Raw genomic sequence first — 15,890 nt, forward strand, 5'->3', positions numbered from 1 at the left:
CTTTGACACTTTTTTGCGGGGAGAGGGGGGAGTCTGGAAAACTCTTTATTCCTCCTTCAATTCTGAATGATACCTGCCAGGTAGAATAACCTTGGCTTTATTTTTTTGTTTTTTGTTTTTGTTTTTTTTTTTTTAGCACTTTGAGTTTATCCTGTCACTCCCATCAGGCCTATAAAATTTCTACTGAAAAATCAATTGTAATAGCTTTATAGGGTTTCCCTTGTTATAGAATTACTTGCTTTTCTCTTACTGCTTTTAAAATTCTCTATTTTGGGGGTGCCTGGATGGTTCAGTCAGTTAAGCATCCAACTTTGGCTCAAGTCACAATCTCATGGTTTGTGGGTTCGAACCCTGCATTGGGCTTGGTGCTCACAGGTGGGAGCCTGGAGCTGCTTCAGATTCTGTGTTTCCTTCTCTCTCTGCCCCTCCCCCACTTGTGCTCTGTTTCTCAAAAATAAATGTGAAAAAAAGATTCTCTATATTTAATTTTTGACATTTTACTTATAATTTTTCTTGGTATGGACCTCTTTGTGTTCATTTTGTTTGGAGCTCTCTGCTTCCTGAACTAGGACATCTATTTTCTTCATCAGGTTAGGGAAGTTTTCAGCTATTATTTCTTCTTGTAATTTTTGAGTCCCTTTTTCTCTTTTCCTTCTGTGACCCTTATAATGTGAATGTTAGCATGCTTGATACTGTCCCAGAGGTCCCTTAGCTATCCTCCTTTAAAAAAAAATCTCCCTTCTCTCTGCTGTTCATTTGGGTTATTTCTAATACCCTGTCTTCCAGATTGCTGATACATTCTTCTGCTTCCTCTAATCTACTTTTGATTTCCTCTAATGTATTTTTAATTTCATTTGTTGTATTTTTCAGCTTTGATTCATTCTTTTTTATATTTTATATCTCTTTGTTGAAGTTTTCACTGAGTTCATCCACTTTTATGTCTGGTGAGCATCTTTATCACCATTACTTTTAAATCCTCATGAGTCAGATTGCTTATCTCTATTTCATTTAGTTCTTTTTTCTGAGGTTTTTTCTTGCTTTGTTTGTTTGTTTGGAACATGTGTCTGTTTCTTCATTTTATGTGACTTTCTGTGTTTGTTTTATGTATTAAATAAGTCATCTATATCTCCTGATCTTGAAAGTAGTGGACTTATGTAGAAGATATCCAAGGGGCCCATAATACAACCTCCCTGGTCACTATGATCATGTGCTCCAGGGGCATCCTTTGTATGGGCTGTGTGCACCCTCCTGTTGTGGCTATGCTGATGAGCAGGGCTTTTCCTGGGCTTGGCCGGTTGCAATGACCAGTTGCAATGAGCAATTGCAACTACTGTGAGTGCACCATTGGGCAGGGCTGGCCCCAGTGTGACTGGCTGAGAAGCCCAGCTATAGCTGCTGTGGGCATACTGGTAGGTAGAGTTAGCCCCTGCTTCAGCTTGTTGAGAAACCAAACCAAACTCTTGTGGGTGTACCGATGGTCAGGACTGTCTGGGGCAAGAGTTACTTTAGAGGTGTGTCGGTCCTGGCCAGGACTACCTGCTGGGTGTGGCATGGCTGTAGTGACTTTGGGAGGACTATGGTCCCCACTGAGGCTGCCTGCCAGGTGTGGTGGAGCAGAAGTTTCTTTGGAGGAGTACTTGCCGGGTGGGCAGTTTGGGTGAGGTGGATTCACAGAACCCAGGGGAAGAGCAAGCATTATTAGCCACACAGATGGGTGTCAGAACTAGGTCCTGCTAGCATCTGGCCAGTTGGGCTGAAAGAGGCAAGAAAAACTGTTGTCTTTCAGCACTTGCATTCCTGGAGAAAGGTCCTAAAGATCCCTACCTTTCTAATACATGCCTAAAGTTAGTAAATCTTCATGTGTAATCCAGACACTTTTAAAACTGCTGCCAAGGGGCGCCTGGGTGGCGCAGTCGGTTAAGCGTCCGACTTCAGCCAGGTCACGATCTCGCGGTCCGTGAGTTCGAGCCCCGCGTCGGGCTCTGGGCTGATGGCTCAGAGCCTGGAGCCTGTTTCCGATTCTGTGTCTCCCTCTCTCTCTGCCCCTCCCCCGTTCATGCTCTGTCTCTCTCTGTCCCAAAAATAAATAAACGTTGAAAAAAAAATAAAACTATTAAAAAAAAACTGCTGCCACTGTGCTATGTCTAGGAGTAAGTGAGATAGCATGCCGACCCTTTATGAGCAGAGTCTCAGTCTTCTATAGGCTTCCAGTTATCCTGGAGTTAAGCACCCTGAGTTTTAAAGTTCCCAGAGTCAAGCTCCACTGTTTTTCAAAGCTAGACTTTATGGAGGTTTGTCATCGTGGTGCACATCTCCAGTGCTAGTAGTGCCCAATGTAACTCTTGATTCCCCTTACTCCTCTGGGGGCGGGGGGGGGGGTGGTGGTCTCTTGTCTGTGATATTCCTCCTTGATAAATCATCTTCAGGTGGTACTCATGCATGCCAATTGAGAGAACCACTGTGCTACCCAACATTACATCTTGAAGAACAGGCTTGAAAAACTGGCATCATTTTTAAGTTCCAAAAAAGTACCTGCAGTTTTAAAATTATTAAGTGATGGGGCACCTAGTTGGCTCATTCAGTTAAGCATCCAACTCTTGATTTTGGCTAAGGTCATGATATTACAGTTGTGAGTTCAAGCCCAACATCAGGCTCTATGCTGACAGTGCAGAGCCTGCTTTGGATTTTCTGTCTTCTTTTCTCTCTGCCTCTCTCTCACACAAAAATAAATAAACATTAAAAAAAATTGAGAGATTACATCTTTCAGAGGTCATGATCAAAAGGAAAGATATTGAAATAACTAAAATTTCATGAGAATTTTCAAAATAATTGTTAAATTTAGTCCATTATTGGAGAAACGCTCAGAAAACAAAATGTCAACTGTGATTTATTTATCCAAAACTGTTTAATATTAATTTCAATCATTGGAAAGCATATACAAAATGATAAATCAGTAACAAAATAACACATACCGATCCATGGCTATACAAACGGATAATTGCAGATTCACATGCAGTTTTTAGTAATAATACAGACATATCTTGTATGTTTTTCACATAGCGAAATATAACGTTTCAACTATCATGTAGAAAAATATCTTCTATGAAGTTTATTTTGATAGAGCAGAGGAGGGGCAGAGAGAGAAGAAGAGAGAGAATCTCAAGTAGCCTCCATGCTATCAGTGCAGAGCCTGATGCAGGGCTCAAAACCACAAACCATGAGACCATGAATTGAGCCAAAACCAAGAGTCAGATGCTTAACCAAATGAGCCACCCAGGTGCCCCAAAAAATCTTTTTGATAAAACAAGTAAGAAGTTACAAATGCCTAATTTGAAATATATTATGACTATATCATTGTGTTGTCTTTATACTTATTTAATAAATTATTGAAAGAAAACTCAGATAAAATATTCTAAAAAAGAGAAGGGAAATCAATAGACATTCTGACACTGGAAGTAACTGACTTATAATTTCAGATCTTACTAAAGGCAGTATTTAGGAATAAGAAAAATGCAACTAATGAAGAAGAATTAACTAACACATTGGGAGAAGATTTAAATTTCATATTGAATTTGACAGAAAATGCCAATATTAAGAAAACAAACTCATAAAATGTCACTTTAATGAAGACATCAGTCACTTCCTAGGAAAACTTGAAATGCTCTAAAAATTCATGGTTTAGACATAAAAGGAACTTGATTGAGGGTTTCCCTGACAGAAAACAATGTAACAATTTACATGATATTAGCAATAATTAATTTGAAGAGCAAAGGAAAGTTTCTAAACTATCAACAGTACAAGACACGTTTCCATCAGACAGACTGAAGTAAAGACAGAATCATTTTTCTGTTCTCAATAGGATATGATAATACGAAATAATTGTCATATGAAGAAGCAATCAAAGAGCATGCAGCCAAGAAATGTGAAATAGTATTATAGAGATGTGTTAAGGAGTTACTTAATTTCTGAAATATTTTTTTTTTGCATTTTGTGATGATCGTAGCATTTATAAGCTTTTTAGTCTCATAATTTACTTTTTCTCTTATTATATCTCTCTGTATCTAATTTTTTTCAAATAAGTGTGCCCTGCCTCCAACTTTTCTAACTTTCAGGCCTCAAAAAACCTGCGTCAAGTCAGTCCTATGAGCTTAGAATGCTGCTATGAGCATAGATTAATGCTTCTTTAAATGTTTCACGAATTATTGTTATGAAAAATATTTGAAATGGAAGAGATACCAAACTAAAACTTACAGATTTTAAATTTTATTTTGAAAGTTTAAAGTGTATTGAAAAATAGAGAAAATAATACACAGAACTGCTAATATCTGTCAGCCATATTCAACAATGATTAAGACTCCATGCTTTTTTCACTTTTTTCCTTTCTTCTGTAGTATTTTAAGGCAAATCTCAGATATCTGTGTCATTTCATCTCTTATACCTAAATTCCTGTCTCTAACAAGTGTGGGCATTTTCTTACATAAACATTTACTTAACCAAATGTTAGGTCTTACATCTTGCAAAATTAATAAGAATTCAATGTTATCATGTAATACCCTCCATAGATAGTCAAATAGTCCCAAATGTTTTGCAAAATTTTTGCATTGGGTTTATTTGAATCATGATACAAGCAAAGTCAGCACATTTAATTTTATTAAAAGCATAACCTCAGATGCGTTACAGGTTCAGTTCCAGGAAATCACAACAAAGTGAACATCGCAATAAAATGAGTATCACAATAAAGCTAGCAAATAAATTTTTGGTTTCCAGTGCATAAAAAAGTTATATTTGCAATATACCATAGTCTATTAAGTGTGCAATAGAATTATGTGTAAAAAACAATGTGAATTTTTTTTTTTTTGAGAGTGTGAGCAGGGGAGTGGCAGAGGGCGAAAAATCTTTAAGCAGGCTCCATGCTCTAGCAGGGAGCCCAATACAGGGCTCCATCTCATGACCATGAGTTGATGACCTGAGTCAAAATCAAGAGTAGGACACTTAAGTGACTGAGCCACCCAAGGCACCCCACAATGTGCATATTTTAATTAAAGAACACTTCGTTGCTAAAAAATGCTAACCATCATCTGAACTTTTAGTGAGTTGTAATCTTCTTGCTGATGGAGGGTTGTGCCTTGACATTGATGGCTGCTGACTGATCAGGATTGTGGTTGCTGAAAGTTGGGGTAGCCATGGAAATTTCTTCAGATAACAATGAAGTTGGCCAAATTAATGGACTCTTCCTTTTACAAACAGTTTCTCTCTCATACAGTGCTGTTTGATAGCGTTTGAGCGCAGAACTTCTTTCAAAACTGGGGTCCATCCTCTCAAACCCAGCATTGCTTTACCAACTAAGTGTATGTAATATTCTAAATCTTCTGTTGTTATTTCAACAACCTTCACAGCATCTTCTCCAGGAAGAGATTCCATCTCAAGAAATTACTTTCTTTGCTCATCCATGAGAAACAAGTCCTCATCTGTTCAAGTTGTATCATAAAATAAATCACCAGTTCAGTCACATCTTCAGGCTCTACTTCCACTTCTAGTTCTGTTTCTATTAATATCACATCTGCAGTTACTTCTTCCACTGAAGTCTTGAAACCCTCATTGTCACCCATGACGACTGAAATCAGCTTCTACACTCCTGTGATGTTGATACTTTGACCTCTTCCTATGAATCACAAATGGTTCTGAATGGCATCTAGAATGGTGAATGCTTTCCAGGAGGTTTTCAATTTACTTTGCTCAGAACCATCAGAAGAATTACTGTCTATGGCAGCTATAGCTTTATGGTATGTATTTCTTATATATATAATAAGACTTAAAAGTCAAAATGACTCCTTGATCTGTGGACTCTAGAATGGATGTTGTGTTAGCAGGCATAAAAACATTAATCTCATTGTACATTTCCATTAGAGCTCTTGGGTGACCAGATGCATTGTGACCAAAATGCAGTATTATTTTGAAAGGAATCTTGTTTTCTGAGCAGTAGGTCTCAACATTGGGCTTAAAATGTTCAATCAACCATGTTGTAAACAAATGTGCTGTCATCAAGCCTTTGTTTTTCCATTTATAAAGTGAAGGTAGAATAGATTTGGCATAATTCTTAAGGACCCTAGGATTATCCTACTGGTCAATGAGCTTTGGCTTCAACTTATAACCCTTAACAAGAGAGTCAGCCTATCCTTTAAAGCTTTGAAGCCGGGCATTGATTTCTACCTAGCTATGAAAGTCTAGATAGCATCTTCTTCCAATATAAGGCTGTTACATCTTATATTAAAAATTTGTTATTTAGGGGCGCCTGGGTGGCTCAGTCAGTTCATGAGTTCAAGCCTTGTGTCGGGCTCTGTGCTGACAGCTCAGAGCCTGGAGCCAGCTTCAGATTCTGTGTCTACCTCTCTCTCTGCCCCTACCCTGCTCATGCTCAGTCTCTCTCTCTCTCTCAAAAATAAAATAAACATTACAAAATTAAAAAAAAAAAGAATTTGTTATTTAGTATAGCTATCTCTATTTTCTTAGGTAGGTCGTCTGAATAATTTGCTTCTATGTCAGTGCTTGCTGCTTCACCTTGCACTTTGATGTTAGGGAGATGGCTTCCTCCCTTAGACCTCATGAACCAACCTCTCTGCTAGCTTCAAACGTTTCTTCTTTAGCTCCCTCACCTCTCTCAGCCTTCATAGAATTGAAGAGAGTTAGGGCCTTTTTCTGGATTAGGCTTTGGCTTAAGAGAATGTTATGGCTGTTTTGATCTTCTATACAGACCACCAAACTTTCTCCAGATCAGTAATAAGATTGTTTTGCTCTCTAACCATTTGTGTCTTCACTGCAGGAGCGCTTTTAATTTCCTTCAAGGGCTTTTCCTTTGCATTCACAGCTTGGTTAACTGTTTGGCACAAGAGACCTAGCTTCTGGCCTGTCTCGGCTTTTGACACGCCTTCTTCACTGAGCTTCATCATTTGTAGCTTTTGATTTAAAGTGAGAGACAAGTGACTCTTTCAGTTGACACTTAGAGGCCATTATAGGATTATTAATGGGACTAATTTTAATATTGTTGTTATCTTAGCTAATAGTAAGGCCCAAGGAGAGGGAGAGAGATGGGGGAACAGCTGGTCAGTGGAGCAGTCACAACATACTTTCTCAATTAAGTTAACTGTCTTCTATGGGCATGGTTTGTGATGCCCCCCCCAAACAATTACAATAGTATCATCAATGTTCACTGATCTCAAATCACCATAACAACTATAATAATGAAGAAAAAGTTGAAAATAGTGTAAGAATTACCAAGTGTGACAGAAAGTGAGCTTAATGCTGTCAGAAAAAATGGTGCTGATAGACTTGCTTGACATAGGGTTGCCACAAACCTTCAATTTGTAAAAACAACAACAACAACACAGTATCTGTAAAATGCAGTAAAACAAGGTATATCTGTTTGCTTCTTAAATCTCTTCTGATATGTCACCTGTTTTTCTTGTGTCACTTCTTACAGAACTGAAGTCAGTTGTATACAATGTCTCGTATTTGGGTTTTATCTCTTTGTTTTCTCTGGTGTCATTTAACTTGTCGTTCTGTCTGTCTTATTTCATATAAGTGGAAGTTAGCTCTGGGATACTGGTTCTCACACTTGAGAGTGCAGCAGAATATCCTGGAGGGCATGTGAAAACACAGATTGCTGGGTTTAGCCCCAGAGTCTCTGATTCAGGTGGTCTTGGATGGGGGCCAATAATTTGTGTTTATAATAAGTTCCCAGAAGATGCAGTTACTACTGATATAGCAGGAACTCTTTGAAAACTACTGCTTCTATACTGTTCATATCTTTAATTTTTCTAAGATTGCCCAATATATTCTGTAATGAATAAGATTTTTAAAAAGCTGAATGAATTCAGTAAAGTTACATGATACCAAATCAGTATACATTAATCTGTTGTGCTTCAACTATGCTTCAATTAAAAAAAATGTTTGTGTTTTTTTACACTAATGCCAACTATTAGAAAGAGAAATTAAGAAAACCATCTCATTAACAATTACATAAAAAAAAAATACTTAGGAATAAACTTAACCAAGGAAGTGAAAGACCTATGCACTAAAAAATTTGGGACATCAATGAAAGAAATTAAAACTGACACAAACAAATGGAAAGATATTCCATGCTGATTGGAAGAAATAATATTACCCAAAGTAATCTAGAGATTCAATACAATCGTTATCAAATAAGTTAAATTTATTTAAATATGTAAAAATTCCAATGGCATTTTTCACAGAAGTAGGACAAGAAATCCTAAAATTTGTATGGAACCATAAACGACTCCAAATAGCCAAAGAAAAACAAAGCTGAAGGCATCATGCTCCCTGATTTCAATATATACTACAAAGCTATAGTAATTAAAAATGTATAGCATTGGCATAAAAACAGACACACAGGGACGCCTGGGTGGCTCAGTCGGTTAAGCGTCCGACTTCAGCTCAGGTCATGATCTCGCAGTCCGTGAGTTCGAGCCCCGCGTCGGGCTCTGTGCTGACTGCTCAGAGCCTGGAGCCTGTTTCAGATTCTGTGTCTCCCTCTCTCTCTGACCCTCCCCCATTCATGCTCTGTCTCTCTCTGTCTCAAAAATAAATAAACGTTAAAAAAAATTAAAAAAAAAAAACAACAGACACACAGATCAGTGAAACAGATAGAAAGCCTAGAAATAAGCCCATGCGTGTATGGTCAACTTAGGATAAAGCCAAGAATAGACAACGGGGAAAGACCATGTCTTCAATAAGCAATGTTGGGAAAATTGGACAGCTGCATGCAAAAGAATGAAACTAAACCACTATCTTACACCATACACCTAAACAAACTCAAAATGGATTAAAGACTTGAATATAAGACTTGAAACAATGAAACTCTGAGAGAAAATACAGGCGGTAATTACCTTGATGTCAGTGTTGGTGATGTGTTTTTGGATGTGACACCAAAAGCAAAAGTAAACAAGTGGGACCACATCAGACTAAAAAGCTCTTGCACACTTAAGGAAACCAACAACACAAAAAAGCAGCCTGTTGAATGGGAAACCATATTTGCAAATTATATATCCAATAAGAAGTTAAGATCCAAAATACATAAAGAACACCAAAAAACAAACAAAACAAAAAACCAATCCAATTAAAGAATGGACAGAAGATCTGAGTAGACATTTTTCCAAAGAAGGTGTATGTATGTTCAATAGACATCTGAAAAGATGCTCGACATCACTGATCCTCAGGGAAATGCAAATCAAAACTACAATGAGTTATCACCTCACACCTGTTAGAATGGCTACCATTACAATCAGAAGAACTAACAAGTGTTGGCTAGGATTTGGAGAAAAGGGAACCCCCCCATGTGCACTCTTGGTGGGTATGTAAATTGGTATAGCCATTATGGAAAACAGCATGGATGTTTCTCAGAAAATCAATAATAGAAGTATCATATCCATCAATTCTACTTCTGGATAATTGTCTAAAGAAAATTAAAACACTAACTGTAAAAGATATATTCATTCCTATGTTCATTATATTATTTATAATTCCCAAGACATGGAGGCAACTTAAGTGTCCATTGATGGATGAGTGAATCAAGAAAATGTAGTGTGTGTATATATATATATATATATATATATATATATATATATATATACACATATACAATAGATTATTATTCAGCTATAAGAAGAAGGAAATCTTGCCATTTGTGATAAAATGGATAGACCTTGAGGACATTCTGCTAAGTAAAAAGACAGTAAGGAAAATACCAAATGATCTCACTTACAGGTGGACTCTTGAAAACAATCTCAGAGATAGAGAAAACGTTTTGGAAGTGCAGTGGGTAGGGAATAGTTGGAGAGAGTCAAAAGGTACAAACTTTGAGTTATAAAGTAAGTCCTAGAGATGTAATACACAGCATGGTGGCTATCGTTAATAACATTTTATGGTATATTTGAAAGTTAACGTAAATTTTAAAAGTTCTCATCACAAGAAACAATTTTATAATTGCCTATGGTGCAGAGGTTAACTAGAATTATTTGGATCATTTTGCAATATATCCAAATATTAAATCATTGTTATATACCTGAAGCCAAGATAATATTGTATATCAATTATAACTTGACCAAAAAAGAAGTAACTGGCCAAATTTCTAAATTGCCATTTAAAAAATTAATTCAAATTATTTTCTGTATAGCTCTAATGTGTAAGCAGTCACTTACTCAGAAAACATTTACTTTATTCCCACTATGTGCTTGACATTGTCCAAGGTTATAAAGGTGGAAAAGTCATGGTCTTGAAGTGTCTCCAACCTCAAGTAACTCTTAGTCTTGTGGAAGATGGGTATATAAGCTAACTTGTATAAGACTTCACGATCAGTGCTCTGACAGAGCTACATACAGACTATAATGAAACCATGATTGCCTGGCACTAAATTCATGAGATTCTTCCCTTTTCTAGGGTATAATAAAGAAATGAGAGGTTTTTCCTTATTTTCCTTGGCTGCATGTATCAGAAATGGCCCTTCCGGCCTCAGCTGCATCTCCTATCAAGCACTGTGATATTGCTGTCTTAGCCATTCTATATGCTCTGACCACAGAGTAAGCAAACAGATGAAGCTTCCTTTTTTTGGGGGGGTGGGGGGTGGGTTCAAGGTCCAGAGCTGGCAGTTTTATTAGGGTGGTCAAAATGTTAGAAAATGGAAGAGCAAATGTATTTTTTTTTTTATGAAGTTTATTGACAAATTGGTTTCCATACAACACCCAGTGCTCATCCCAAAAGCTGCCCTCCTCAATACCCATCACCCACCCGCCCCTCCCTCCCACCCCCCATCAACCCTCAGTTTGTTCTCAGTTTTTAACAGTCTCTTATGCTTTGGCTCTCTCCCACTCTAACGTCTTTTTTTTTTCTCCCTTCCCCTCCCCCATGGGTTCCTGTTGAGTTTCTCAGGATCCACATAAGAGTGAAACCATATGGTATCTGTCTTTCTCTGTATGGCTTATTTCACTTAGCATCACACTCTCCAGTTCCATCCACGTTGCTACAAAAGGCCATATTTCATTTTTTCTCATTGCCACGTAGTATTCCATTGTGTATATAAACCACAATTTCTTTATCCATTCATCAGTTGATGGACATTTAGGCTCTTTCCATAATTTGGCTATTGTTGAGAGTGCTGCTATGAACATTGGGGTACAAGTGCCCCTATGCATCAGTACTCCTGTATCCCTTGGGTAGATTCCTAGCAGTGCTATTGCTGGGTCATAGGGTAGGTCTATTTTTAATTTTCTGAGGAACCTCCACACTGTTTTCCAGAGCGGCTGCACCAATTTGCATTCCCACCAACAGTGCAAGAGGGTTCCCGTTTCTCCACATCCTCTCCAGCATCTATAGTCTCCTGATTTGTTCATTTTGGCCACTCTGACTGGCGTGAGGTGATACCTGAGTGTGGTTTTGATTTGTATTTCCCTGATAAGGAGCGACGCTGAACATCTTTTCATGTGCCTGTTGGCCATCTGGATGTCTTCTTTAGAGAAGTGTCTATTCATGTTTTCTGCCCATTTCTTCACTGGGTTATTTGTTTTTCGGGTGTGGAGTTTGGTGAGCTCTTTATGAAGATAAAAAGCTTCTGCACAGCAAAGGAAACAACCAACAAAACTAAAAGACAACCAACGGAATGGGAAAAGATATTTGCAAATGACATATCGGACAAAGGGCTAGTATCTAAAATCTATAAAGAGCTCAGCAAATGTATTTTTAATAGGTCTTCGCTAAGGAGAGCCACAGGTTATGTCGAAAGGAAAAAAATGGAATATATAATTAAGGCAAAAATACACCTTTGGCCCCATAGCAAAATTGAGAGGAAGGTATAGAGATTTCTATACACGCACTGCCCCTAGGCATGTATAGCCTCCCTCATTATCAACATTACTTACCAGAGTGGTACATTTGTTATAATTGATAAACCTACATTGATGAATTATAGATACCCAAAGTCCATGGTTTATATTAGAAATCATGGTGTTGTACTTTTTATGGGTTTGTACAAATATATCATGACACGTATCATATAGAGTATTTTCAGTGCCCTAGAAATCTTCCATGCTCTGCCTATTCATCCCTCCTTACACCCCAACCCCCGGTAACCACTGATCGTTTTACTGTTCATAGTTCTGCCTTTTACATAATGTCTTATAGTTCAAATCATGTGATATGTAGCCTTTTTAGGTTGGCTTCTTTCACTTGGTAACATGTATTTTCATGACTTTTTAGCTCGTATCTTTTTAGTATCAAGTAATATTCCATTACCTGGATGTACTACAGTTTATGCATCCATTCGCCTACTGAAGCACATCTTGACTGCTTTTTTAAAAATTTTTTTAACATTTATTCATTTTTTGATAGAGACAGAGCACAAGTGGGGGCGGGGCAGTGAGAGAGGAAGACACAGAATCCGAAGCAGGCTGCAGGCTCTGAGCTGTCAGCACGGAGCCCGACGCGGGGCTCGAACTCACAGACTGCGAGATCATGACCTGAGCCAAAGTCGGATGCTTAACCGACTAAGCCACCCAGGCACCCCTTGACTGCTTTTAAGTTTTAAAAATTATGAATAAAGCTGCTCTAAATATCCCTATGCAGTTTTTTGTGTAGACATAGTTTTTAACTCCTTGGGTAAATACCAAGGAATATGACTGCTGGACCATATGAGAAGAGTAGTTAATTTTGAAAGAAAAAGCCAAACTGTCTTAAAGTGGTTGTACCATTTTGCATTCCCACTGGCAATGAATGATTTCCTGTTGTTCGTCATCCTCATCAACATTCGATGTTGACAGTGTTTCAGATTTTGGCCCTATAAGGGCATCTCCTTGTTTTAATTTGCATTTCCCTGATGACATATGTTGTGGAACCTCTCTTGATAGGCCTCTTTGCCCTCTTATTATCTCCTGTGGTGAGGTATCTCTTAAGGTTTTTGGCCATATTTTAATCAGGTCGTTTTCTTTCTTATCATTTAGTTTTTAGTGTCCCTTGTATATTTTGATTAACGGTCCTTTATCAGATGTGCCTTTTGCAAATATTTTCTACCAATCTGTGGCTTGTCTTCATTCCTCCATTTTTAAAGACCAAATAGTTATGTAGAAAATTGGGTCCTGCAAAAAGTCTTAAGTGCTATTTCTGTAGAGAGCATTTCTTTGTTGCTGTAGGGAAGAAGTAGAAGGCCATGTGCTATTGAGATTCCTGTCTCCATGTAGCTTAAAAGAAAATGCAAATTAACATGAGAAGTAGAGAGCAATGATAGTCTTTAATTTTATGTCAAATGCCATAGCATATTAAGAGTTCACAGTTTAGAGAAACATTGAAGTAGACTGAGGTAGAAGAGGGAATCTGTGGAAATTGAATTTACTCAGAGTGGCCTTGAAATCTAGTTCTGTCTTCAACAGTGGCAGAGGCAGAAAATGACATTCCAGCTGAGAAACTGGATTCAGAGTTATAAAAATTTCAGTTTATATTGTAGAGGGAAAAATTGATTATGCTTTAGATTTAGATTCTGAATATTCTCAGATCTGTAAGACTGGATTTTTTTTTAGCTAGAGGGACTAGAGGTATAAATCCTACATCATTCCAAATGGTTCTATTTATAGCAGATGGCTAGGTTGCGTGTTTCACATGGCAATAGAAAGAATATATTAGCCCAGCTTATTTGCATTCATATGAGTGTATTATAACACTTAAAATGTTGTACTTTGGCATTTAAAAAAATATATATGCTATGTTTTTCAAACCTATGGAATATTTGCTTTATGTTTTATTTGGTAAATCTACCTTGTTAACAATTTGAAATATTATTATAATATTACAATGATATAGTGTCAAATATACTGGGTTTTAAATTTTAACTTTATTTTTTTAATGTTTTATTTATTTTTGAGAGAGAGAGAGAGAGAGAGACAGAGAGTGAGCAGGGGAGGGGCAGAGAAAGAGAGAGGGAGACACAGAATCCGAAGCAGACTCCAGGCTCCAAGCTGTCAGCACAGAGCCTGACGTGGGGCTTGAAACCATGAACTGTGAGATCATGACCTGAGCCAAAGTCAGACGGTTAACCAACTGAGCCTCCCAGGCACCCCCATTTTAGCTTTATTTTTAGTATCAGTGACCTATTCTAGTTTTATTATTCTTCCTCTATTTATTATTCTTCCTCTATTACTATTATGTAGTAATAACAGTGTGATCCTTAAAACATACTACACATACGTTATCATTGCACACAGACATTTTTGAACACTGCTGATTTAAAATTTTCCATTGTAAAGTTCTTTCTAAAGCATTTTACTTTGTTAATTGGAAAATGCTGCCGCTGTTGACAGAGATATTATCCATTTAGCTGAGGCCACCTTTGTACCTAAGTTACCGTATGTGAAATATGGGTTATTAATCTGGACTTATAATAATTTCTGTACCACTCCAGACTAAATTGCAAAGGACTAAAACTCAGATTTAGGCAAAGAAAAAAACTAAGGGGGTGGTGTAGAAGATGTACAGTATCACACAGCTGAATTCAACTGTGGGTGAATTTCAGGCACAGTTGAATCTAGAATCTCAGATGATGTTATTAGGACTTTTGTTCTGCTTAGTCCTGTGGGATTCAACTTGATTTCAGTTACATAGGGGTAAAGTTGGGGCACCTCTAGGGTAGAGAAGGCTGATGCCCTATAATTGGCACTTTTGCCTGGAGAAGCAGAAGCTATTTCTGAAAGGAAAAGGTACTTCCCTGACAAAGATGTAGAAGTTTCCACAGTGGGACCCATGGTTGCTCTTGAACACAATTATCAAAGTTTGTGAAAACTGTTGGTTGGCATTCATCTACTAAGCTTTAGAAAACATTCAACTTAAAAGATGATTCAGAGGAAACCTGGTTCCTTTTCTCTAGACCAAAGTTAGATGCCATCCTAAGACTCACAGACCTTTTAAAAACTGATTTTCAAGCCTGTGGTTTATAAATAGCAGCCTGGTATCAATATTTTGTATAGTCCTTCTTGGGCAATAAATATATCCACCCCTCAGTTTCCTAATCTGTTTAAAAAATACTAAAGCAGTTAGATTGACTAAGCTCTGAGGTCATTTCTGTTTCTAAGAATATATGATTCAATGATTCTCTTGCAAAAGTGATTATAGGTTGGCTTTCCTGTCTTTTTTCTTTTTTCTCTCTTTTCTAGACTATGTACATTGAGTGGAAACTATCTTTGCTCTTGAAAAGCCAAATTCGGTAAAAACTTCCTGCAGTGGTAGAAATGATCCACGCAGCTATTGAAATGTGGCTGGTGTAACTTGGGAAATGAATTTTTAATCTAGTCTTAATTACTTTTGATTCAAATGAAAACAGCCCCAACTCTGGCATTAACTTTTTCAACAAGATTTTTACGTAATAGTTGAAATTTTAAAATGAAATTTATAAGCTATGTGATGAACTTCAAAGCAGCAATCCCCCCTCCCCCCACTTTCTTTTCAGTCTCCCGCACACAGCTACTCAAGCTACGACTCTGGCAAAAATGAGAGTGTAGACCGAGGTGCCGAGGACCTGTCTCTAAACAGGGGCGATGAGGATGAAGACGACCACGATGACCACGACGATTCTGAGAAAGTTAACGAGACTGATGGCGTTGAGGCAGAGCGGCTGAAAGCTTTCAATGTGAGTCCCACCACCGCCCCCCCCTCCCCGCCCACGTGGGTTACTTTGTACCACTTCACTTTCATGTTGTTGCTTGTTGGTAAACGTGGATATTCTAGAGACGTGTTTGTTTAATTTACAGAAGGATTTAAAAAGTACATGAAACTCTCTTTGCCAACCAGACACCAGAATTGCTGGGTTTTGTTTAGAATTTTACAGCCAAATGTGAGCTGAA

General features: G+C 37.7%; 1 protein-coding gene across 6 annotated transcripts in view; it reads left to right on the forward strand.

The window, feature by feature from the left end:
- The window catches only part of NOL4 (nucleolar protein 4), a 442,954-nt gene that overhangs the window by 292,705 nt on the left and 134,359 nt on the right, over positions 1 to 15,890 (forward strand). For all 6 annotated transcript variants that reach the window (XM_047087053.1, XM_047087052.1, XM_047087055.1 and 3 more), the window contains one exon: positions 15,497 to 15,676. In XM_047087053.1, the coding sequence (XP_046943009.1) occupies positions 15,497 to 15,676 (180 nt within the window). The remainder of the gene's footprint in view (positions 1 to 15,496; positions 15,677 to 15,890) is intronic.

The sequence above is a fragment of the Lynx rufus genome, unplaced genomic scaffold (assembly GCF_022079265.1).
Source record: "Lynx rufus isolate CCGP_SWC_20201006 ecotype Redwood Valley unplaced genomic scaffold, mLynRuf1.p SCAF_22, whole genome shotgun sequence".
In the NCBI taxonomy this organism is placed as follows: domain Eukaryota; kingdom Metazoa; phylum Chordata; class Mammalia; order Carnivora; family Felidae; genus Lynx; species Lynx rufus.